General features: G+C 39.6%; 1 protein-coding gene across 1 annotated transcript; it reads left to right on the top strand.

The window, feature by feature from the left end:
- The first annotated feature begins 1,871 nt into the window (after positions 1 to 1,871).
- Positions 1,872 to 25,196, top strand: IRF4 (interferon regulatory factor 4). Its single transcript, XM_001378689.3, has 9 exons — positions 1,872 to 1,988; positions 4,021 to 4,344; positions 5,691 to 5,877; positions 7,284 to 7,372; positions 8,284 to 8,425; positions 11,441 to 11,548; positions 14,134 to 14,487; positions 19,326 to 19,438; positions 21,779 to 25,196. The coding sequence occupies exons 2-9, from the start codon at positions 4,105 to 4,107 to the stop codon at positions 21,920 to 21,922; spliced, it is 1,377 nt and encodes a 458-aa protein (XP_001378726.2). The 5' UTR covers positions 1,872 to 1,988; positions 4,021 to 4,104; the 3' UTR covers positions 21,923 to 25,196.
- Positions 25,197 to 25,894: the final 698 nt, after the last annotated feature.

Raw genomic sequence — 25,894 nt, 5'->3', positions numbered from 1 at the left:
ATAACAGATGCTTAACAAATATTTACGGACAAACTTTCTTTCATTTGTTTCCACTTGGAAATTATGACTATATTGGTAGATTCAGCTACCAAAATATTTTCTACTAAGGAATTTATTGTAAGTTTAAAAAATTATCTTTTTTTTAAACTAGAAGAACAAATGAATAAGCCAGAAGATGGCGTTGAAGATTAGCCATGCTATTTTTAAATAAAGTGCACTGGTGCTATCTGAAAAGCTTTCCTTCAATGATTGTTGTTTTGTACTTTTGAAAGCAGAGGATGTGGATGTGTAAGGGAAATGATGAAACTGACTAAACCTGTGCAGAGAGGACACGTGTATGAAAGGTTGAAACCCTCTAAGAATAATTTTTGTTCCAAATCCTCTCCTTCCTCCACTCTGCCACTATCAGCATTTTATTGAAAAGGAAATTAACTGATTTCAAAAATATAGCTTCACAGTCCTTGACATGTCTTAATATTTTTATTTTTGTTATTATAATGTTAAACATTTGTTAAACAACTCTGCTAGGGGGTGGTCTTACTTTAAGATGAAAACTGGTTTCCAAGTGGGAATTGGAGGTTGGAAACAACTGAATACTTGGATACTTTATTCCCTTTCCTTAATATCTCTAAGACTGGAAGGGGTAGGCTGATATATCCAAATACCCCCAATTTCACTTAATTTGCATTTAGAGATAAAAAGGGTCATGAACATTTGTCTTGGTGTATGAGCAGGAGAGACAAACTCAAATAGTGGATAGAGGGATGGCTTTGTGGAAGACCTGAAATCAATTCCTGGCTATGTGACCCCATAGGACAAACCACTAAAAAGTTTCAATGTCTCACACAACTAAGACTAAGTTACAGATGAATTGCCAACCTGAATCAGTGAAAGGAGTTTCCACAAGGATGAAATCACAGGTCCAAACCAAATAACAAACAAAAGTGCGGATGTATATTCTTCTCTCTCTCTCTCTCTCTCTCTCTCTCTCTCTCTCTCTCTCTCTCTCTCTCTCTCTCTCTCTCTCTCTCTCTCTCTCTCTCTCTCTCACACACACACACACACAAACACAGAGACACATATACACACACTAAAAACTGCACCGATACAAAATAGTATAGATTTACACCTAAACAGTTGTTTTTTTAAATGATCGTGCTGCTTCCTTATTTCCACAAATAGGCAGATTTCTTGGTGTGACCTAAGGGGCTGTTGCTACCGCCGCTAGTATTATCAGTATTTCTGTCACCTCGTTTTGATCATCATTTTATTATTACTAACTTTATCGAAGACTTCCACAGCCAATCCGGAACATAGTAGTTAACTCCTCATTTCCCTCTTTTTAGTCTTAGGGTCAAATGCTAAGTTGCCAAGCGCCACAGTGGGGTGGGCAAGGCAGAGAGGCAGATACCCTAGAGTTCACTGCCAGACGTTAACTTCCCTAGGCTGTAGACAGATTCCTTGAGGTCTAAGGAGTTTCCTTGGCTGCTAAGGTTGCTAGGGCTCAGAGCTCAATTTTCCCTGAAAGCATAGTATGAATTTGGATCTCCTTTTCCATTCCTCCTTCCATTTTCTCCTTCCCCTCCTCCCTCTTTTTCCTCTTCTTTCTTCTTTCTATCTTCCACATCCTCAGCTCATGTTTCCGCACAAAAAGAAGCCAATTCAGTCACTACAGTGCTTCCAGATAGCACATGTCTCCTCACCTGGTACGGGTTATTAAAATTGCCGAAACTGAAGTAATAGAGCCTCCGCCCCAGCCTAGCGAAGCCACGCCCCCTTCCCGCCTCCCTCCCAGTCTCCGCCCTCAGCTCACTCCTCCCTACCCCAGTCGGCCTGACCCCCTCCCCGCCCTTCACTTGTCCCCACCCCGATCTCGGCTTTCCACGCTTCATATAAAGTTCCTCTTTTCCCCCCCGCAGGGTAGTAGTTTCACCACTTTTAGCTTTGGGACCCAACACCAGCCTTCTCTTCTAAGGCTGGGGACAGAGGTAAGAGCTGCTGGTCCCGGGAGCCTCTGCCAAGGTGGGAGGGAAGTATGAAAGGGGTCTAGGTAACAGGTGAGAGAGTAGGGGTGGGTATCCCTGGGACTCTCAGCTGAGAGGAAGTGAGCCGGGCTACCCCGAAAATCGCAAGCGTTTTTTTTCAGGATTGAGTAATTACATACAGGTGATGGATGGTTATCATTGTACCGCTGTCACTTTGGAGTGTTACTGGAAGAGAACTCTGTAGGGGTCCCAGGATGCTGAGCGAGGATTCAAGACAAATCCACGTGTGTTTGTGTGAGAGTGAGAGAAGAGAGAGAGAGAGAGAGAGAGAGAGAGAGAGAGAGAGAGAGAGAGAGAGAGAGAGAGAGAGAGAGAGAGACAAAGAGGAATCACTACAGTTTTTCCTAACAGTGGCCAGGCAAGGGAAGGAAACAAGCCTTTTATTAGGAGTCTCCGTGTTGAAGGCTCTTTGCTAAGCGCTTTACAAATATTATTTCAGGATGCTGTGTGACCGACATCATGAGGACAGTGAAAATCTGTGGGCTATCAGAGGCTGTAGGCTGTATTTTCCCTCGGGGAAGTACAATGTCCCCAAAGTCATAGTGCAATGTTAAGCTTTAAACTAAAACTTTGGGAAGACCCTGTATAAGTCCCCTTGCGCTCCTTTGGGACCTTTGCTAAAGCTTCACGTGGTAGCTGCTGATGGTGGGGAAGAGGCGGAAGGCAGGGGGCGGGAATGCGTAGAAACTAATAGGAGCAGTTACCGGTGAATCCTAAATAGTCCGATTTGGGGGGAAAGGAGAGGGGGGGGGGGAAAGGATGGAGAATTTGCGGAGACTCCCCGAGTTGCCTTTTCTGGAGCGGTTCATAGGACTTGCTGGAGAATTCCAACCGAGGGACTCTCACTTTGTCCACTCTGGATCGCGAGAGGAGTCTCCAAACATTCCTCTACAGCTGCTGCTACTGCTCCACTTGAGCCGCGGGTGGGCTTAGATTCAACCCTTTGAACAGTCTTTGCGCCTCCATCCTCTTGTTTCTTCTCTGGGAGGCTGTGACCAAGGTGGAGGCTGGAAACTTCCTGAGTTCTTGTAAATTTACAACTCTTCTTGATTTAGACACTATTCTCGTACTCCACCAGCTCTTCATTTTCTATTTCTTCTTCTCAATCAAATAAGCCTTTCTGGCCCTGATCTCTAGTTTCAGGGCCCTAATTTTTTCCCAGCAGTATCTTAAGCACGTTTAGCTGGGTAGGATGAAGGGTTAGCTATGGGGTAAAGAGAGAGGAAAAGCCTAGGCAGGAGAGATCTCTAAAGGTCTGGTTAACTTTTTGCCTGGAAACCCCATAAGGCCAGGGTCGGGAAGAATTTCCCCTAGACCTAATAGCTAAAAACGCTGAAGGAACTGCTCTCAAAGGACTTGTATATCCAACCGAATTGATGTGGCAGAGAAAAAGTCCCCACGCTCACGTGGGAGACATAACAGGTTTGGGGAGCCGGGCAAAGTGTAAATAAAAGTGTAAAAGGAGGGTATTAGGTGTTAGGAGTGTGTCCAAGGAGGTTATAGCTGGTAAGGAAATTATTCCTTTCAGATGAGAAACATAGGCCTTTGAGGAAAGAATTGATGGGTTAAGGGGGGGGGGGAGGGAGAGAGAGAGAGAGAGAGAGAGAGAGAGAGAGAGAGAGAGAGAGAGAGAGAGAGAGAGAGAGAGAGAGAGAGAGAGAGAGAGAGAGAGAGCGAGAGAGCGCAAAACTTAGTTGGTTCTGGGATCATTAGGAGTGTGCACTCATAAGGACTTTGGAAGTCCTCAAAGTGTCTGAAGCCAAATAATGTGCAAAAGAGTGTTAGTACACAGAGTCTGAATTGGGAGAGTTGGAATAATCTTTAATAAACCAGAAGCCTTCTTTCTCTCTTGACTGTGGGGTTAATGGGAGGGAGGAGGAGTGGGGCCGAAGATATTTCATTGGTGCCTTTGAGCTCCCTGTGTCGGCAGCGTCTAAAGGGGCCGGGCGCCTGTTCCCTTGCTCCCTTTCTCTAGTTCGGGGCCGGGACATTTGCGAGAGGCATAGAAGAGGCAGCGTCGGCCTCAGGAGCGGCACCCAAGAGACCCGGCTCTCGGGGCATGAACTTGGAGGGAGGTGGTGGCAGTGGAGGCGGTGGCAGCAGCAACAGCAGCGAGTGCGGAATGAGTTCTGTGAGTTGCGGCAACGGCAAACTCCGCCAGTGGCTGATCGATCAGATTGACAGTGGCAAGTACCCGGGCCTCGTGTGGGAGAATGAGGAGAAAAGCATCTTCCGCATCCCCTGGAAACACGCCGGCAAGCAAGACTACAACAGAGAGGAAGATGCTGCCCTCTTCAAGGTCATTAATGCCAGGGGAGCAAGGAGGAGATCGGAAAGGGAGTGGGGAGAACTCTTGAGCTCCTGACCTGGGGAAATACTCTGCCACTAGATATGGGAGGATGGGGTTGGGGGTGCGAGTGGGAGTAGGAGAGGAGGAGGGAAGCTTGCTCTTACACCCAGACCAGATCCTGTAAATTGCCCTCCACTAGTTGCTGTTAGGATAGTGGCAGAGAAGGCAGGGGTGGTGGTTGAGTGGCAGGGCTGTTAGAGGAAGACCGGGGAAATGGGTAGATAAGTCTGTGGGATCGGAACCCTCAGGTACAGTCCCGGTGGAGACCACATGAGAAAACGAAAAGCTAGCAGCTTTCTGAGGTATTTGCACAAACGAGGGGCCAAATTAGAAAACCCCGAGAGTGCTAAGTGAGAGCAATATCTAGAAAGTAGTGCTGTTGGCTCAGACTGACTGGGAGATCTCCTTCTCTAGGCAGAGGAAGAGCCCTGCACTGGATGGAGCTGAAAGGCTTCAGACGTGACTCTTTTTGAGCTTTTGTAGGTCTTTGGGTCTCTATTTGGGTCTTTCTGTTGCTGTATTTCAGTGTTTGTCTCAGTCTGCAGGCAAAATTCGTTGCGTTCTAGAGTAGGTTTTAGGCTACTCTGAGGAGAAAGTAAAGTAGTCTTGCCACCTGTAATGTTACAAAAGCAAAGAAGGAACTCTTTCCTTAGATTTCACTTTCCTAAGGGTTTCAACAGTCCTTCAGAATGTATTCCTTCTACAGGACTATACTTTTCTTCTCCCCCCACTCCCATTTCTCTAGAGATGAGAGTTGTATTTTCAGTCAGAGAATCCAGGAACCCCACTCTTACTACCTGTGTGACACTGGGCAAACCACTTCTCCTGACTTTAGTTTCCTCCTATGGGAAAGAGAACTACAGTTTCCTTAACTTGAGGGGATGATCTTTGAGGCTCCTTGCAGATAGAAATCTCTGATTCTAAGATAATGAAGCTGATTAGATGAGTAAGAGATTAGATAACCACAATTTTGGCAAAATCCCCAAGCCCTTTGAGCTTCCTTCCTCCATTTTTGAGTCATTTTGACACAGTGATTGTCCAATCTATCAGTCATCAGTTATTTCTCTTACTCAGACCATTTCTCTTGAACTCAACAATGTTTCTTAAAGGAAATAGTTATCTCCCAAGAAAATATATGGGTTGTTTTTCCATGAAACTAACAACAGAAATACTGCACAATTATCATTTTATTGGGAAAGCATGACTTTATTTGTAAACTAATTCCTCTCTGAAGTTTTAAAAAAAAATGACCACCACTTAAACTTTACATTTCCTTTCTTAACTTTTCCTTTCAGGCTTGGGCCCTCTTTAAGGGGAAATTCAGGGAAGGTATTGACAAACCAGACCCTCCAACCTGGAAGACAAGGTTGCGCTGTGCTCTCAACAAGAGTAATGACTTTGAAGAGTTAGTTGACAGAAGCCAATTGGATATCTCAGATCCATATAAAGTTTACAGAATTGTTCCTGAAGGGGCCAAAAAAGGTAGGAGGAATTTCCTTGCTGCTGTTGTTATAAAAATCAAATCTCATTTTCTTGTATCATAAACTGTTAATGGGGAAAATATTCAGTGCTTTAATTCCATTTTGGCATGTTATTTTTTCCCCTGCGTTCATACAAACTGCCAGTCATCTTCAGTTAGAAATTCATAAAAAGGTTCAGCCTCATTCTCAAAGACTCTGATTTGTATTTTTTCTATAGTATTCTTGTATTTGAACTTCTCAAATTCTAACTCCAGTCAAAAACTCTATCACAACTTTCCCCCAAGTCTCTCTCTTTCAAAACTTCCTTATTATGCTAAAGGACATCTCTATCCTCCAAGTCAGCCAAGCTCTTTAACCTAGTTGTCATCCTTCATCCTTGACTCTTCATTATCTATAATTCACCCCCCCCCCACTCCACACGTCTAATCTGTTGCCAAGTTCTGTGATTTTACCCTCATCACATCTGGCCTCTGCCTCTGCCTCTGCCTCTCCTCTGACACTGTCACTACCTGGTGCAGGTCCTCACTACCTCATGCTTTGACTATTGCAGCAACTTTTTGCTTGATATTCCTAACTCTTTTCTCTCTACTTCAGTCTATCTTCCACTCTGCTGTCAAATTGATCTTTTGAAGTGCATAGCTGATTATTTCACCTCTCTAATCAATATTTCACCTCCACTGGCTCCCTATCATTTCAAGGATCAAATTGAAAATATTCTATTTGGCATTCAATTTCCTCCATAATCTATCCCCCTCTTATTTTTCAAGTCTTTTTACTACTTATTCACTCCTATATAGTCTGTGATCCAGTAATCTTGGTCACCTTACTGATTCTCAAATAAGTCATTCCATCTCCAAACTCCGGGTATTTTCCCTAGCTGTCCACAATCCCACCTTGCTAAAAATCCTACCTTCTACAGGAATATTTTCTTATCTGCATTATTGGTAGTGCCTTTCCTCTGTTGATTATTTCTAACTTGCCCTTTACATATCTTGTTTGTACATAGTTGTTTGTATGTCATCTCTATTATTAGATGATGAGTTCCTCAAGAATAGGTAGTACCATTTATCTTTCTTTGGATCCCCAGTACTAAAAAACCTATGTGCCTGACATCATTTTCTGAGATGTATACTATGGATCTTCTAGAGACTAACTTCTGCCCAGAAAGGCAATTTTAAGTTTAAATGATCTTATGCTTATCTCTTCCCCTCAAGCCTAATAGCAATAATTTTTCCCATTCAAAGCAAAACTTATAGACATTGTTGGCAAATACTTTCTGGAGGAGATTTTTCTGAGGATACTTTTTACTATGGGATACTGTCATTCTGTATTCAAATTTATTTTTTAAACTTTAGGTTTTATTTTTTTTAATGTTATACTATTTCTCCTCTGTAAACTTATAAATAGGAGCTAAACAACTGGGCTTGGAGGATTCCCAGATAATTATGAACCACCCTTTCCCAATGCCTCCTCACTATACATCACTACAAACTCAGGTGAGTTGATGACTCTTATGAGAATAAGGACTGGGTATATGTCATAACAAAATAACTAGTACATTCAGTTTTTAAAAATCAAGTTCATGGGGGCAGCTGGGTGGCTCAGTGGATGAAAGCCAGGCCTAGAGGCTTCAAATCTGGACTCAAACACTTCCTAGCTGTGTGACTCTGGGCAAGTCCCTTGACCCCCAGTACCTAGTCCTTATAGCTCTTCTGCCTTGGAACCAATACATAGTATTGTTTCTAAGACAGAAGGTAAGGGTTTAAAAAAATCAAGCTCATTGTTTATAAAGAACAAGGGAAAAAACCAACCCAACAATTTTTTTCATTGAAATTATTTTTTAAAATTTCAAATGATTTGTTGGTGCATCACCGGTTTTGCTGATAGTGGGTTTTATAAGAATGCTATGTTTGATGGGAGGGGGTGAAGGGAAAGACAGACATAGACATAGACAGACAGAAGTGAGAGAGAGAGAAAGAGAGAGAGGATAAGGGAAGATGAAGGAGTAGAATATCTTTTTTCCCCCAACTGACTCTAAAATCATCTGGGAAATAAGCCTTTTGTTAAAATTTATAACTTGGAAAGAAGTGCCTTATCATGCGAAACCACAGGGCAGCTGATCCTAGCTGGCTTTTTCTAAAGTGAATTACAGCTCTGTTTGATAGAATCTGGTGAGTAAAGGGAGATAGTTTTTCCTGTGGTATTTTTGGTGCCAGAGTTTAACCATATGATGAAGCTTTGCATACATCAAGATTTTGTAATAGTGCCTTGATTGTCTTTTTTAAAATATTCTATAACTTGTCATTGAGATGAAAAACTCATTCTAAGTCCAGGAATATGCAAAGGGAAAATGTCCCCCATCAATAGGATGAGTTTTTATTATATTTCTTCTTTTTGATCTGAACAGGTTCCAAACTATATGATGCCCCATGACCGTAATTGGAGAGATTTTGTTCCGGAGCAGCCTCACCCAGAAATCCCCTATCAATGTACAACTGTCCCTTTTGGACCTCGAAGTCACCATTGGCAGGGCCCTGCTTGTGAGAATGGTAAGAAGAATTCCATTCCTGGCTTCCTTCATCCATAGTCTGTGCTTTTGGCCCACTAAAACTGAACTCCCTGATAATGAGACATAGTTTTTTCATTTAAAAAAAAATCACTGCTAATATAGTATTGCCTATCAGTGACAAAAAAAAAAAAACTTCCCTTTTCTGAAATCACTGAAGAAAGACTGCCATGAACAAATGCAGAGGAGGGACAGTTTTCTGGACGAATAAATTCTTTTTTACATTATACCTATTAATTGGCCTAGTTTTCATTACTTCCCTTCTCTTTGCTGGGAGGTAAAAAAAAGACTGTTGATCTTCTGGTGCTGATAACTAACTTGATATGTTAAGATTATAGTACAATCAAGTGATACTGAATCATCCTGAAGGGAAGCCATCCTGTGTCTGATGTAGTACATTTCTTGAGTTTTCAATATTAGTCCCAGTCCTATGATGTGGGCCAAGAACTTTATCATCCTTTCTTATCTAATGATTCATGAGATAGTGAGTGGGTGCCAAATAGTTTTGTCCTTATTTTACTCATTTACAAAAAATGAATCGTAGCAACTATGGAAAGGCAGTACATTGAAGTAGATAGAGGACTGGTCTTGGAAAGCCAGAAAGGGTTGGGCTTTACTCTTGCCTCTGCCACTAATAAAATAAGTTGCATGACCTTGGGCAAGTCATTAAACTTATCACTGTCCAAGGGAACTCTTTAAGAATATTAGTTAGAGATGAGTTGCTGATATGTATCAGTGGAAGAAATTTCTAGACTGATGAAATTACAAGTCCCTGCCCTTCAAAGAAATAGTAGATGTTACCTGTATCCTACCTTTGATTCAGTTGACTATTCATATTACTTTCTATTGTGACTTGAGTTTCTCTGAAAAAGGTGATTGTTTAGGATCACAGCATTTTAGAGTTGAAGGAACCTTTAGGCTCATTTAGTCCAAACCCTTTATTTTAATCATGAGGACACTAAGGTCAGGACTGGTGGAATCACTTGTTTGACGCTTCATGGTAGTGAGTAACTGAGCTAGAATTTCAAACTCCTATTTTTTAATCCAAATCCAGTGCTCTTTTCACTATGCCTTTCTGTCTAGATACAAAATATTTTTATTCCTGATACTTAAGTAGACTTATAAGCCCATCAATTTGAAATTTCCTTTAGCTTCATGCTTACCCAGCCTATGTGGCATTTGTCTATGCCAACCCAGAAATTTGCTATAGGGTGTCCACTTTATTGAAACATTTAGAAAATGCCTGGGGGTGGGGGCTCTTAACCTTTTTTTTGTGTGTGTTGGAAACTTAATGAAGCATAGGAAGTGAGCCAAAGGACTACAGGCATGAGACTCTATGTCTCTGTGCTTCTGTTGGTCTCTGTGTCCTTTCTCAAAATAATGTTTTTAAATTCATAAAATAAAATTTATGTGACTCTAAGAAAACCAATGATATTGAAATAGTTACCTGTATAAGTATACTATAACTAAATAGAAGCATGGAGACATCATAAAGAAATATGGTTAAAAATTTAAATTAATTTCAAAATAAATATAAAAATATGCTTATAATTTTAAAATCTAAATTTAAACAAATTTTAGAAACCAAATAAGTAAGTTCAGTGGATCCCATATTAAGAACTGATCATTTAAAAGATCATAAAAGTAATTTGTGTAATGCAAAACCAAAAGATACATAGCACTATTAAATTCCAGAGGAGTTTATTACATTTAGATTAGACCAAGCCATAACTCTTAATAGAGATTTCTACCCCCATCCTGAAAAGAAATTTCACATGAGATATTTTGCTCAACATGGCAAAAGCAACACCAGGAAGAAATTCCTACTATAGTATCACAAAGAATACATAGCATAATATACTAAAGAATGCTAGAACTTTTAAAAGCCTATTCTTTGGGAAGAAATACTGAGAGAACATTTAATCATTTGTTTCTTTTGCATATTCTAGGACCATTTACGCTTCTGTAACCAATATATTCTACTTTCTGAATATTGTTCTTTAAAAAATATTTTAATTTTATTATCATGCAAATTTGCATATGTTCAATTAACCAATTGGTCATCAAATATTTTTCAAGTACCTACTATGTGCCAGGCATTGCACTAGATGCTGGAGATACTAAAAAAGAAAAAGAGATTTTAACAATTCTTAGTCCCAAAAAGCATCCTGCTTTATGTTTTTTAATGCTCTGTGTTATGATTTGCTATGTGTTTTTACTAGAGATCCATAGTACTTTGCATTCATTTTTATGAAGTATTCAGAGATTCTTTCCAAGGAAGATTAATGTTCTTCCCATTTTTGAGATGAATAAACCAAGATTCAAATAGTCTTCTTGAGTCTCAGGTCTGTGTGCAGTGGATCTAGCCCTAGTAGACTGATAAGTATTAACTATGATACTGTGGTTATAAATAGAGAATGTCCCAAAAGAATTAGTGCAGTTGAAAGCCTACCTAATTTTAAACTGCATTGAACCTTTTGGGACACCCTTTCTATGAAGAGAGGGAACGACAGACAAATATCTGAAGGAACGATAAGGTGAAACAAATGGAAAGGCATGCCCATTACAGTCTTTCTTCATTAAAAACTGACCAGAGACATTCTTTTCCTTGCTCACTTCCCCACAACTCATCAAATGCAGGTTTAAAAAAAGTAAACTAAATATTTGAAAAGTTTCCTCTCAGATTTGATCAAGTCAGTAAGTTCAAAGAAAATGCAGGAAACTGGTTCAAGGGTCTACAAGAAGAGCTCATTGGTCTCTCCTCATGCCCAAAGTTTCCTACATCTTGAATGTAGCTCCACAGAGCTGACATGGGAAATGAGCCTGTTCATCTTGTGTTGTGAGGCTCACCATATGGGTTCTCTCTAAACGGTTTCCAATTTATTATGTAGGTTTCTTTTGTGGATTGGGAGGAGTGGCACTATTGTTTCACAAAGATGCTTCTTGCTGACTTTGACAGTCAGTTAAGAAATGATTTTATTTTTATTTGTAAATATAGGTTGCCAGGTGACAGGCACCTTTTATGCTTGTGCGCCACCTGAGTCACAGGCTCCTGGAATACCCATAGAGCCAAGCATAAGATCTGCTGAAGCCCTGGCCCTCTCAGGTAAGTGTGATGTTCTGTCTATCAGTGTAAGCCGCAGAGAGAATGTGGCAATAGCAGCTATCACCCACGTCTCACACTGCTGGAATAATTAGTGAGCAGATCTCTGGTGACCTGAACCTCTGTGAAAAAGAGGATCAATCAATCAATAAACATTTATTAAGAGTGTATTATGGGGCAGCTAGGTAGTACAAGTGGATAGAAAGCCAGGCCAGGGGTCCAGAGGACCTGGGTTCAGACACCTCAGACACCTAGGCAAGTCATTTAAGCCTGATTGCCTTGCCTTTGCCACTCTTCTGTTAAGATCGAAGGAAAGTTTTCTTTTCTTCTTCTTTTTTTTAAAGGCCCTACTCTGTGCCAGCCATTGATCTAAGTGCTGGGGATACAAAAAGAGGCAGAAAATAGTTCCTGCCCTTAAGTAGCTCAAAATCTAATGGAGACAACATGCAAACAGATATATACAAACAACCTATGTACAGGAAGTAATTAAGAGGGGGAAAGCACTAGAATTAAGAGTCGTTGGAGAAGGCATCCAGTAAAAGATGAGATTTTAGTTGGGACTTAAAGGAAGCTAGGGAACACAGAAATTCATCAGTAATGGCATCTTCAGGAAACAGTAATTTGTTACAACAGGGAAAGTACAGTTTAGAGCAGCTGGCATTGGCCTCTTTCCTTTTTTCCTTCACATATATACACACGTACACATAGGTAATATATACACATGGATATACTAAAGATTAAGCTTGGGCTGTTGGAAGCAACCAATAAGAAAAGTCACAACATTCTATTAAGTCAATTCCTTAGAATCATCTTTCTATTTCCTTCTTTTGATGGCCATCATTTGAATTGAGGTCTTTTTAGTTTATTGCTGTTGACTGCCTTGTCAATAAATAGAGGCAATTGTTACAAAGCTTTTTGCAAACCTTAAAGTACAATGTAAATGCTAGCTATTCTTATTAATAATAAGGATAATTTTCATGAATTTCACTTTTGATGATGCCCAAACTTATTTGGTAAATATAGATTGAGTGAGAGTCCTCTAGAGCAACAGAAGCAAGGTTCCGTCTTAGTAAATGTTGCCTTAGAAGTTGATGCCACCAAGAGCTGCCTATAAATGTTGACTGACTAACTAGCAAATATAGGCTCCAACTTACATTCTAACAGTTATCTTTATAAAACAATTGGATTTCTAGATCTCACGTCCCTTATTTTAAGGAATATTTGATGCAGCATAATTGTAGGCTAACCAAAGAAGCTAGATAACTCTTTGTGAGTTATTGTGATGGGATTGAAGCTGTCTTAACCTTTGGCATTGCTCACCTTGAAACTATCCCCATTTTAAAACTGATTTTAGAGAATGTGCTATATTGGGGGGGTATTTTTCATAGTGACTTTTGGGTACTTGATTTTTGTTGATTGCAGTATCAGAGCTAAAACTGAAAAGACATCTATCTGTCTTTGGTCTTCTGAGAAGTCACAAAAGACTGAAAATGTCTTTTGAGAGGAGGTATCTTCGGGCAGTAAGAATGTGTATGGGAGCATCTGTGTGTTTCAGAAACTTTCATACTCTTTTCTTGGGCACCCCAGGCTGCGTGGGTGCTAGGAAATAAACAGCTATTTATGTCAGTGTGACCTTGTGATAACTGACGTCACTAAATGAAATGAAACCTGCCCCAAGAGTCACCTCCAATAGGCAACACCCCCTCTTTGTCAATATATGTACTGCCTGAGCTCTTGGTGTCTGCGTCTATCTGCCCAAACACAGGGAAGTGGCAAGTTGAGGTAATTTTCTTGGTTGAAGGAAAAAAGAAGGTTTTATGGGTTTCATCTTTGGGAACCTTCCTTCTCAAGGTTACTTTGTGTCTTTTGATCAGATTCAGGGAAAAACTGTTCACCTCCCCCACTTAAATATGCATAACCACTGAATACATAGTTCTGGGGGATCTGAAACCTGGCAAGGGACCTTGTTTAAGATGTTAAAGAAACCTCTAGCTACCAAGACAGCTTCTTCCCCTCATGTTGCAAATGCTATTTAGAATGTTTCTTGAATAGGTGAAATTGGAATCAATTTGCTTATCCCATCATCTAAAACATCAGAACACACAGTCTCAGGGACTCTTGTCAAATGTCAATGGAAAGTTAGGTAGGATTTTAATTCAATTTGCCAAAATGTTGCCCTCCAGAAACATTTTTCTCATTACCGGTTAGCTGGATAGATAGTTCCTTTCATTTTGAAAAACTACAATTAAACAAAAAATCTTCCTTTTCTCTTTCCCTTCTTTCCCCCATTACTTTTCCATTGGTGGGAGATTCTAGAGTTCCTTTTTTTTTCTCAAATCATTATTAACTATCTTGTTTGAAAATAAATTCTTGATCATTAATACAAGACTTAATATTTTAGAAATATTATTAGTGTTTATATAAAATATAATAGCATTTCTAATATAATATATAATAAATATTACCAGCAAGAGTATGAAAACAAGTATCGTTTAGGCAAGTTGAAGTCTTTCAGTGTAATGTCTGATAGGATGGACATAGAGTACTCTTCTGTTGATGCTGACTGTGAAACAAATCTCTGTCTTCAGATTGCCGGCTCCATATCTGTTTATATTATCGTGAAATACTGGTGAAGGAGATAACCACCTCAAGCCCTGAAGGCTGTAGGATATCTCATGGCCAGAGTTATGATGCCAGTACCCTGGATCAGGTTCTCTTCCCCTATCCAGAGGATAATGTCCAGAGGAAAAACATCGAAAAATTGCTGAGCCATTTGGAAAGGGGAGTCATTCTCTGGATGGCACCCGATGGGCTGTATGCTAAGAGACTTTGTCAAAGCAGGATCTACTGGGATGGACCCTTGGCACTATGCAGTGACCGTCCTAATAAGTTGGAAAGGGACCAGACCTGCAAACTTTTTGACACACAACAATTTCTATCAGGTAATACACATACTTGTCTGGATGTCTGTCAGTTGTACAACTAGGAGAGAGAGGTGGCAATAAGATACAGACAAGAAGGACTAGCTCATACACACATAGTCCAGAGACCTTTCCTGTGCCAGTTCTGCAGCTTGCCAACAGTCATCCATCTTTGTCCAGGTGTTCTGGCTCATCCGCCATACCAGTTGTCCCACCAAACCTTGTCTTGTACTTTGGGTGGGAAAGATAGAAATCCAGATGAAATGCTTGATAGGATGGCCTTTTACATTCTGGTGTTCAACAAATAGTGTCCCACAAATAGAAATTTAGGTGTTTTAGCAATATGTTCTCTGAGAGCATATGTAATAATGTCTCAGACCTTTAAATTTCCTAGAAAAATTGTAAAGGTCAGAGTTAGAAGGATGTTATTAATAATGTAAACTCAGATGTGTCATCTTTATGCAACTGCCTTTTGGCATATGGAAACTTGAAATGGGTCTCTTGGATTTGACTAAGGAGGAAAATTATTAAGAGTTATTTTTCTCGATGTTTACATTTAGACGGCATGTGTTGGCTATAATGGGCTGTTTTTGTGATATAGCTTTTGTTATGCACTTACTTTATATTTGTCCTAGGCTAACTTTTGTAGTAACAACTGGTCCCATCTTTCAAAGCTTAATCTAAGGGACTAATTTTGTGGCCCGGGGTTGCTCCTTTTGGAGAGGGGAAGAACGAGATAATAGCTGACCATGGCCTAGGTCCTGTCCTTCCTTCAGCCTTTAATTCCATCCTGTTTCTGGCAGCCCCTCTCCAACTTTGAAGTCCTTCAACTTTGAGTGTATCTTTTGACCTTAGAGGTTCTTCTTTCTGCCCTAGAAGGCTGGGAAGAAGACAATAATGCCAGATTGTCTAGCATCTTTAATAGCATCTTTTAAATGCTATCCTCTCTGCTGAAAAATTGACTACTTTGCTCCAGGCCATTTTTATTTGTATTTTAAAATTAGATTTATTTGACATGAAAAAAATGTGTAGGTCAAGATAAGGATTGAATCTGTGATTTCATGAATCTAGGAACTCTCTGGGGTGAGGGCACTTCTTCAGTCAGTTTCAATTGATACCCTTTTTGCAGCTTATAGTCTTCAGATCACTGAAAGAATAAGAGATATGCTCAGGGTCAAGTAGCCAATATTTTTCATAGGTACAAATAGAACCCAGGTCTTCCTGGCTTCAAGACTAGTTTTCCATCCATTGTCTCTGGAACACATTAAAAAAATAGTGCTGAAGGGGCAGCTAGGTGGCACAGTGGATTGAGAGCCAGGTCTAGAGATAGAAGGTCTTGGGTTCAAATTTGGCCTGAGATGCTTCCTAGCTGGGTGACCCTGGGCAAGACACTTAGCCCTAATTGCCTAGCCCAGACCTGTCTTCTGCCTTGAAAACAATAGTTAGTGTTGATTCCAAGATGGAAGGTAAGGTTTAAAAAAATGAAGAGCTCAGCTAGGATGATCTTTCTGGGTCCTCCCAGCTCTTAGATTCTACTCACATGCCAAGCAAGGTTGCATAAGGTCGGAGATGAGAAGGTCCAGGAGGATCCAGAGAAAGCTGGGCATTGTGAGCGGGGCACAGACGAGGTTGGGATATAGCCACAGACACAGAGGCACTGCCTGTTTTGTCTGAGGGAAATTGGGATGTCATAGGAGTAGGGACTTTTGGCTCAAGAATCCTAAGAAATTCAAGAAAATCACTTCTGCCTCCCTGAGTTCCCCTTAAAGTTTCAGTATGCATTTCCTTCCTGTTCTGAGCCTCAGCTGCATGTTGTTAAGCCTTAGCTACTCTGTACCTGAAAGACTGGTGTATTCAACCAGTGGGCAAAAGGATTCCTATAGGGTGTAAATACTTTGCTCTGGCTCTAAGACTGATCCTCTCACGTGCCCATAAGCTGCTATTTAAGACAAGCATCAGAACTCTTTGTCTTTGAGCCAGGTTGTGATTTGTTTATACCTGTAATATTTCTCTCTCAGGACTGTTGTGAGAATCAAAGGAGATCCTGGTAGGTGGAACCAGGATTGGAAGTATTGGAAGGGAGGGAGCTTAGAAGTCACCTCATTCATTTCCACCAGCTTTATTTTGCAGATGGGGAAACTGAGGTCTAGGGAGGATGAAGAGTCTTTTCCAAGGTCAAAAGGGCTATAAATATCAGAGACAAGAATTGAATCTTGGTCCTCTTGTCACCCAAGCCAGTGAGAGCTCTTTCCATTATCTAGAAAGTGCTTTGCTAACTTGAGAGCACTATAAAAATATCAGCTATTATCATTATGATTGATAAATTATCATTATCATTAGAGAGCTGGGAAATTACCAGAATAGAAATGGAACCTCTTTTCAGTGGTAGGTGTTCAAATGGCATCCACATAGGCCAAACCAAGTGGAAGGACGAGTATTTATCCAGTGAATGTGGGTTATATAAACAAATAACATAGATCACAAACCCCTCTTCTCTTCCCCACCCCCAAAACACTTAACTTTCATAGTTTTTAATTTGGAAAATTTTATTTAATTAATTAATTTATAATGTTTTTTCATGGTTACAAGATTCATGTTCTTTCTCCTCTCATTGATCAAGACCTATTTTCATATTATTGATAATTGCACTAGGGTGATTGTTTTGGGTCTACATCCCCAGTTATATCCCCATCAAACCATGAGATCAAGCAGTTGTTTTTTTTCTTCTGAATTTCTGCTCCCACAGTTCTTCCTTTGAATGTGGATAGCATTCTTTCTCGTAAGTCCCTCAGAATTGTCCTGGTTCATTGCATTGCTGCTAGTAGAGAAGTCCATTACATTCTATTGTGCCACAGTGTATCTGACTCTGTGTCCTTACCTTTCATCTTAGAATTAATACAATGTATTAGTTCCAAGTCAAAAGGGTGGTAAAGGCTAGGGATTGGGGAGTTAAATGACTTGCTTAGGGTCACACAGCTAGGAAGGATCTGAGACTAGATTTGAATCCAGAACTTCTAATCTCTAGGCCTGGATCTCAATCTACTGAGCCACCTAACGGCTCCCTCCTCTCTTCTCTTAATAGTCTTTGGGGGAGATTGATTACCCAGCATGTTGCCTCAGCTTTTATTTTCCTGGACTTGTTTCCAGGTTTCATTGAAATAGTTTTGGTTTAGTTTGAATTCTGGAAACACTGCTTCCCCCAACACTCCACCTTTTTTTTCTCTCTTCAGATAGTCAAGTGAGTTCGTTAGAAACTCTTCTGTACTTGATTAGGATGATGGAAACGTTTTCATATCTACCCATCCAGGATGCACAAATTGCAAGGGACAGCCCCTTAGAAGCAGGGAGTGTGTAGCTGGTAAAAGATGCATCCTTATGGTTGCTCTGCAGAAGTTTAACAACTACTGGGGCAATTAGATTTGGAGACCTGAGATGCTACCCTTTCTTTAGTGAACTGAAACAGCCCAAGCCAGGAATATCATCTTGAACATCAACAAGGGGAAGATGGGCTGATGTAAGAGGATGAGCATTTCTCTATTCAGCAAGGCTCCAGTTTCAATGATAAGTATGCAGAGAAGGAGCTGTGGGTTGGGCTGTACTCTGTCTCCAAGGCTTACCCTGGGTGCTTGGTAGCAATGATCAATGATGGATTGATTACATATATTATTCCTTCCCACATCACCCTTCTCCCCTCAGTAGAAACCTGAAAATGTAGTTCAGCATGAAATCTTTTAGACATACTAAAATATGTCCAGAATATGTAGCATGAATACACTCAACCAAATGCAGACTATAATTCACATTGTTTCCCCAGAATGTACCTTTGTTTTTCCTTGTGATAAAATCTCATCTTAAAAAGGAGATCTAGAATGATCTAGACTAAAATTATAATCATTTTAGGTCATAGGGTATTTGGTCCCAAAGAAAGCATCTGTTGGAGACCTGGGATGAGTTAAATTTACAGTCTAGAAAACATGGATCCATCCATGCTACTGGATTCGTAAAGGGAGATGGAATCTTTGAGGTCATCTAGATGATCTCCAGTTTGTAAAATTGAGGCAGCTACTGCCAAGATAATGAAGTAACCTACACAGAAGCATACATTGTGTTAGTAGGAGAGCTGGAATAGATGCCTAATACTCTTGCCTTCCCATTCATTAGCTTTCTTTTGCATCTACTATGCCACTTCCTACCTAGAGAATGGAGTTTCCCCTTTACTTTGGCTTGTCTCAGGTTGGCCATAGAATGAAGCTCTGTGATTTGAAAGTGGAGATGGCATGGAATACCACAGAAGTGACATGGTTGGTGCAGGAGAATAAAACTCAGGAAACATTTTAAGATTAAAAAATTTTTTTTCATGGAAAATAATATTTTTGTAACTTTGTACTTAAGTAATTGCTCTTAGACTATGATAACCTTTATGAATGCTACATTCCCTTTTGCTTTTTTTCTCCTTCTTTCTCCTCTTTTCTTTAATTTTCTTTCACTCTCCTCCTTTCCATTGCTCCTTCTTCCCTCCCTCTCTTCTTTCAACCAATTATCTCAACAGGTTCACTCATATTCATCTCTTTTTAAAATCTTCAGTAGCTTCCCCTTTATTCTTTTGGGTCTGGGAATTAAAAAAATATTTTCAGATAATTTTTACAATATAATTCATTTCCTTTATAATTCTCTATATTTTGTTTTATGTATTTAAAAGTATTATTCTGAGAAAAGGAGTCCATAGGCTTTGCCAGTCTGTCAGAGGGGGCCAAGCCACAAACAAGTGTCGTGTTACACTGCCACATGCCTTAAGCAGTTGCTACATGCGACTTTAGTACATGGAGAGGGTTCCTGAACATCATTTTTCTTGCCTTCAGAGTTGCAAGTGTTTGCCCATCATGGTCGCCCTTCACCAAGATTCCAAGTAGCTCTGTGCTTTGGAGAAGAATTTCCAGACCCCCAGAGGCAAAGGAAGCTTATCACAGCTCACGTAAGTATTCACTTATGAAATTTCTATAGCATTAGGAAGAATAACTTGCTTTTTTTTGGGTTTCATTCCAAGCAAAGAATGAATGATATAACTTGAGTAAATAAAATACATTGAGCAAGAGAGACAGAGACTGAGAAAGGCAGGGAGAGACCAAAATAGAAACAGAGAGATATCAGAGAGAAAGAAAGAGAAAGAAGCAGAGACAAAGATGGGAGGAGGAAATAGAATGGTGAACAGCACAAAAAACTAAATTTCAAGAGACTTGATTTCTATTCTTCACCCTCATATTGATTCACTGCATGCTGACAACTTAACCACAGTGTACCTCAGTTCCTTAGTTGTTCCCATCTGTAAAAAAAAAAAGAAGAAAAGATTATTCCTGATATATAGAAACACACTAGGAACAATCTGGACTTTTCTTTGAAAAGCTGTTTTTCTTTTGAAAAAATAGTCTAAATGAATTTTCCCAGGTAGCTTTTTTCCATATTAGGTTCTAGAGCTGAATGGGTTATTGGAAGTCATTTAATCTGACTCCTGGGATAGGTAGGTGGCTCGGTGAATAGAGAGCTGGACCTGGAAACAGAGAGATCCTGGGTTCAAATGTAGCATCAGACATGACCTAGCTGTGTGACCCTGGGCAAGTCACTTGACCTCAATTGTCTAGCCTTTACTACTTTTCTGCCTTGGAACTAAAACTTGATATTGATTCTAAGACAAAAAGGTAAGGATTTTTTTTTTGGTCTTGTTTTGAATCTGATCCCTTTTTTTTTAAAACTTTAGAATTGATACTATGTATTGGTTTCAAGGCAGAAGAGTGATAAGAGCTAGGCAGTGAGGGTTAAGTGATTAACTCAGTCATCCAGTAGGAAGTGTCTGAGGTCACATTTGAACCCAGGACCTCCCTTCTCCAGGATCTGGCTTTTAATCCACTGAGCCACCCAGCTGCTCCCAGATCTCTTCATTTTTAAGGGATTTTTAACCGAGGTCCATGAACTTATTTAAAATATATATTTTTGGATAACTGAATCTCCATAGAATTGGTTTCATATGTAATCCTATGCATTTTATTTTGTGCTTTAAAAACCATCATTCTGGGAAGAATGAGAGCTAGGTTTCATCAGACTTTTAAAGGGTTCTGTAACACAAACCATACTGAAAACCCCTCTTGCAGCTATGAAGGACCTCAGAGCAGCAAGGTCAGGCAGATAAGTAGCCATGATGAAACCTTGACAGATCCTCTGACTCAGTATACCCCACAGTTTCTAAAAGGATTTCCATCTAAGCAAGGATACATTTGCAATTTTCTCTACTGAGAAGCTTTTCTGACTTGCTTGCTTGTATGAGGGGGTGAGTTATGGGGAGCTACTCAAATCAGAATTTCCTCAGTATTCTTGACAACTCAAGGTTTTGTCCTCACAACAAACGCTGTTGTGGGAAATTTTAGTTTATGAGACCCAGGCTCTTCAGGAATGCCCCAGTCCTCAGTTTCAGTTTACCTGGATCTAGATGCAGTTTCAGTGGCTTGTAAATTTAAGGTGCAGGTAATTCTGTAGTTTAAGTTTAGAATTATATACTAGACTTGTAAAAAAAATTGGAAGGAATTTTAGACCTCATTTAGGAATTTTATGGTAGGAGACCCAGAGAGAAGAATCACCTTATTTAGGAGAAGAAATTGGCAAGGTCCAGGATAGAACCCTGGTCTTGTTGTTCAACCATTCAGTTGTATTCGACTCTTCATGACCCCATCAATCATAGTGCGTGTGGGGTATTCTTAGTAAAGACACTGGAGTGATTTGCCATTTCCTTCTCCAATAGATTAAGGCAAATACATTAAATGACTTGTCCAGGGTCATACTGCTAGTAAGTATCTGGGGACAAATTTGAACTCGGGTCTTCCTGACTCCCAGTCCCAGGGCTCTATCCACAGAGCCATCTGACTGCTCCTAATCTAGTGCTTCTTAAATCCCAAGAAAGAAGATTATCAATAGATTCTAATCAATGTCTAAGATGAAATAAACATCAGGATGAATAATGGGAGAAAAGTCAACTTTCTAGGTGCTTCCCCAAATCTGTATGTTTACTTACTAACTGTGTGACCCTTGGCAAGTCACTTAGCCCCATTTGGCTAGTCTTTATTGCTCCTCTGTCTTGGAACCCATACTCAGTATTGATTCCAAGACAGAGGAGAAGGTTTTTTTTTTTTAAGTTTGTATATTTTGGTCTCAAATGGCTCTAGATTCAGATTTGTATTTATTAGACATAGTGTTTGTTAGCTGATTAAGAACAAAGAGGATATCATGAAGCATTATCACTGACTTTTTTTTTTAATCTATCATTAAGGTTGAACCATTACTAGCCAAACAGCTCTATTACTTTGCTCAGCAAAATAGTGGACATTTTCTGAGGGGCTTTGATTTACCAGAACATATTACCGGGCCAGAGGATTATCATCGACCAATTCGACATTCTTCCATCCAAGAATGAAAGTGCTGAAAGCAAGTTTTTAAAATTGCATCTCAACAAATGACTTAAGAAGAAAGGCTATGAAACTTTTTCCCCCTTTCTTTTCTTGAGGAAGACAGTATTAATGAAACAATTTCGGAAAAATCTCAGCTTCTTTGTGACTAAATGAAAAGATATATTAGACTGAAAAATGGACTTGTTCCAAAAGGACACATAGCCATGAAAAGTTTTCTGGACTGTCCATTGAGTTATTCTGGTCTCACAAGGATTCCGTTGTCATTGGAAATAACTGTGAAAACCGACCAAATGACATGTTTACATTTACTAAAATGTTATCTTTGATTTGATGACGGTTATTTCTTGTTGAAGAGGAAAATACCACCTTTTCAGGATTGAAATTTAATTTGGGAACATAGCAAGAGCTATTTATGTGTTCTAAATCTCAGGGAAGATAAATCTATTCACAAATTTTCTATATCCACATATTAACACATTAATTAGCTCACATAGAAATTATAGCTCTTGCATACAAATTTTTGACCAGAAGGGAAATATCTTTGGGCATAGGCTAGCTTAGGAATGGCTCTTTCCTTGAGGATCATGGATTCCAGTCTCATAAGCCACCTCTTCCCCTCTTCTGATATCCTCTAGCATCATAAATCATTCCATAAACTAAGATCTTTCCTCTTGGCCAGCTTCCACTTCCTCCCCAGCTTAGAAAGAAAGTAATAACATTGGTTAAGATAGGTATATATACTTTCAGTATTGTGTGGTGAATAGGTAGAATTATGTGTGTGCTGAACAATTTACAAATAGATGTTCAGCTTTTCCTCTTTTTAGGCTTTGAAAAATGTTTTAATACATTCTTTAAGAAGTAGTCCAATTGCTAAAGATTTTTGAAACTCGTGACATTTCCCCTCTTGTTTTGTTTGGTTTATTTGGCTATTAGTCAGTTGCCCATGGTTACACTAACGAGGAGGAGCCAGGATAGTCAATGTGGTGACTTGTGTTATGAAAAATGATGACAGGATTGAACTTATTGCAAACTCTGTGTTGTTTTCCCTTTTGTCTAGATGTCACATCCTTCCTTATACCAACAATTGTTTAACAGACGTTTAGATTTGCTATGTATTGTCCAATGGGTAGATTAGGAAATATATCTGCAAAGACAACTAGTTCCTTAAATAGTTCTGGTAAATTGTTTTGTTTAGGAAAAGTGAAATGTGTGTTTCCCAGTCAAAATATGACTAGGGAAGTGTGAAATACTGGAAAGAGTATAGGACCAGGAGTGGGTATATTTCTAGTCCTGGATCACCTGTTTCACTGTGGGCAAGTCATCTCTCTTCTCTTGGCCTTGGTTTCCTCATGTGTAAAATGAAGGATGTTGCCCCACTTCATCCCTTCCTCCTAGTTCCCAGACCTTTGATCCTATGCTTTCCTATGCCCAATAATTTTTTTGGTAGATGCAAGCATTGACTTGAACATATTCCACTTGCTACTGAGTGAGTCTGGACACACTCTGAGGGGTGTGGGTGTCTTTGTTTTAATGAACTGTAGTGATTTATACATCTTATAGATGTAAAATATTGTGGGGTATATTATCCTATTTGTATAGAGAAGAACTGATACATTGTATGCTTTTCTTTTTTATTATTTGTAAGACAAAGGAAGATTCAGAATCAATCTTGAGGTCACATCTCTGTTACCGGGATATGGTCTGTATTTTCTTCAAGATAAAATGCTCGATACAAATTGATCATGTGAAGGCACTCATAGCATCCCTTTCAGTATTAAGACATATAATTCCTACTTAATTTAATCTTGAAGTCAGATGCTTGATTTCAGTAAATGATGTGGTTTCAACATGAGGATTTTAAAACATTTTCGAAATCTGTATTGTCACCACTCTAATGCTTTTAGAGCGGCCAGATTTCTGGAAGATGCTCATTGGTCTGGAATCACTTCCTCTTTGTAACCTTGCTTTCTCTTGGTCTGACTTTTGGAAGGAATAGGGCCTGGCACAGAGCCTAAAGGGTTAAGAGGGGACTTCATTTATTCACCTTTCCATTAGTAAACCAGAATCGATAAACCAGAATGGTAGCAGAATCAGTCAGTGGCCATATTGCTCCTGACCAAAAAATATTGCAGGAAGGAAATAAGCATTTATTAGTACCTACTGTGTGTCAGGTACTGTGCCAAATACTTCACAAATATGATCTCATTTGATCCTCGTAACAACCCTGAGAGGTAGGTACTATTACTTATTAGTGTCCTTATTTTATAGTTGAAGAAATTGAGGCAGGCAGAGATTAAATGACTTGCCCAGGGTGACATAGTTAGTAGTTTTCTACAACTGGATTTGAATTCAGGTCTTCCTAACCGTTGACCCTCCAAAGGGCTCTTTGCTTCCTGGTTTACTTGTTGAATTTCTTGGGATTTCATATGACAGTGACCTTTACCAACTGCTGGACAAGAGGCAATCTTTTCTGATATATTTCAGACAGGTCAGCTGAGGGAAGCTAGAATTCCCTCCCTCCCTTTGGAATGTTGCTTTGAGAAATCGGAGCTGGACCAGAATGGTCCAATGATCTAATAGTAAAGCCAGATGATTGGAAGGAACAATATACCACAACAGTGGGATATGTCCATGATTGGTACCACACAACTACATGCACTAATATATCTGAAGCCTACATTCAGAATAGTCTGTTTTTGAGACACACAAACCCTTGGGGTTAGGTTTCCAGTACGTGTCACTCTATGAAATGCCCAGTCTGAGCATCCCTAACATTATTCTGTAATCAGGGCTTCTGAACATTCTGAGCTAGCTTGCCAGCAAACTACATGTGCAGGCTTACCAGTAAGGACTCCTGGCACTGATATTTGCTTTAGCAAAAGACACTTATCTTTCCCATTCTTAAGCAGAAGTGTAGAGTGAAACACTGTTAAATTGTGGAGGAGGAAAAAATAGAATGACAAAGGTTATAAGGAAATAGAAAGGCCAGCGATAATGAGTGAAAGGCTCTACGTGCCATCCCAGCCTCCACAACTTAAATGTGAGTTAACAAGGCAGGTGACAGAAAGTAAGTAATCCAAGAAAGACTTTCTATTGGCTAATATTCCAGAAACTCTTGTGTATAAGATTGGCGACATGGAGCTGTTTTGGGGGGCACATATCTTTGTATATAATTGTTTCATTAATTTTGTTGTAAATTGATCAGAAGGGGTGGCATTTATAATACTCTTCTATTGTTTTAAATAGTTTATTGCCAATAAAGAAATTTTTACAGATTGATGAATTGCTCTGTTTTTTTTTAAACAACAAAAAACACAGCCAGCGACATAATCTTGAAGGCTTTAGAAATACTTCCTACTTCTGTTCCATCTCTTTTATGAGCTAGCTGCTTTGACTGTCTACTTCCTTCCTGACTTGTGTGTGCCCCTGAAATCAAATCTCACAGTGCTCAGTTCATAGAAAACTGCAAAGAAGGACAAGTTTTGGGGTTGGTGCAGTTCTTCTGGAATATGTAAATCGAACATATAACAATCTGCTTTTTCCTATTATACTCACCTCCTTTTCATGCCTGTTTTTAAAAAAAATAACCTTTATTTTCTGCCTTAGAATCAATAGTAATTGTATTATTGGTTCCAAGACAGAAGAGAGGTAAGGGCTAGGCAATTGGGGTTAAGTGACTTGTCCAGGGTCACACAGTTAGGAAGCATCAGAGATCAGATTTGAACATAGGATCTCCCAGTTCTACCCCTGGCTCCCTATCCACTGACCCACTTAGCTGCCCCTTCATTTCTGTTTAAGATGTCTGTTATGAGCATGTGTTGATTTTATATAACTGAGGCTCACTTCTCTTTCCCTCAACAAGTAATACAGTAACAATGGAGGAAGGGATATAGGTTAACGGAACCCCTCTTAAGGTGAAGACTAACGTAAAACTGTTTGTGGAACAAAAAGCAAAACAAAACAGGATGGAGGTGAAA

The sequence above is a fragment of the Monodelphis domestica genome, chromosome 3 (assembly GCF_027887165.1).
Source record: "Monodelphis domestica isolate mMonDom1 chromosome 3, mMonDom1.pri, whole genome shotgun sequence".
Classification (NCBI taxonomy): Eukaryota; Metazoa; Chordata; class Mammalia; order Didelphimorphia; family Didelphidae; genus Monodelphis; species Monodelphis domestica.
This window is presented reverse-complemented; position numbering and strand designations above follow the sequence as displayed.

Coding starts and splice junctions, on each gene's coding strand:
- IRF4 (XM_001378689.3), top strand. CDS start 4,105: ATGAACTTGGAGGGAGGTGGTGGCAGTGGAGGCGGTGGCAGCAGCAAC. Junction 4,345..5,690: donor AAGATGCTGCCCTCTTCAAG/GTCATTAATGCC, acceptor TTTTCCTTTCAG/GCTTGGGCCCTCTTTAAGGG. Junction 19,439..21,778: donor GGAAGCTTATCACAGCTCAC/GTAAGTATTCAC, acceptor TCTATCATTAAG/GTTGAACCATTACTAGCCAA.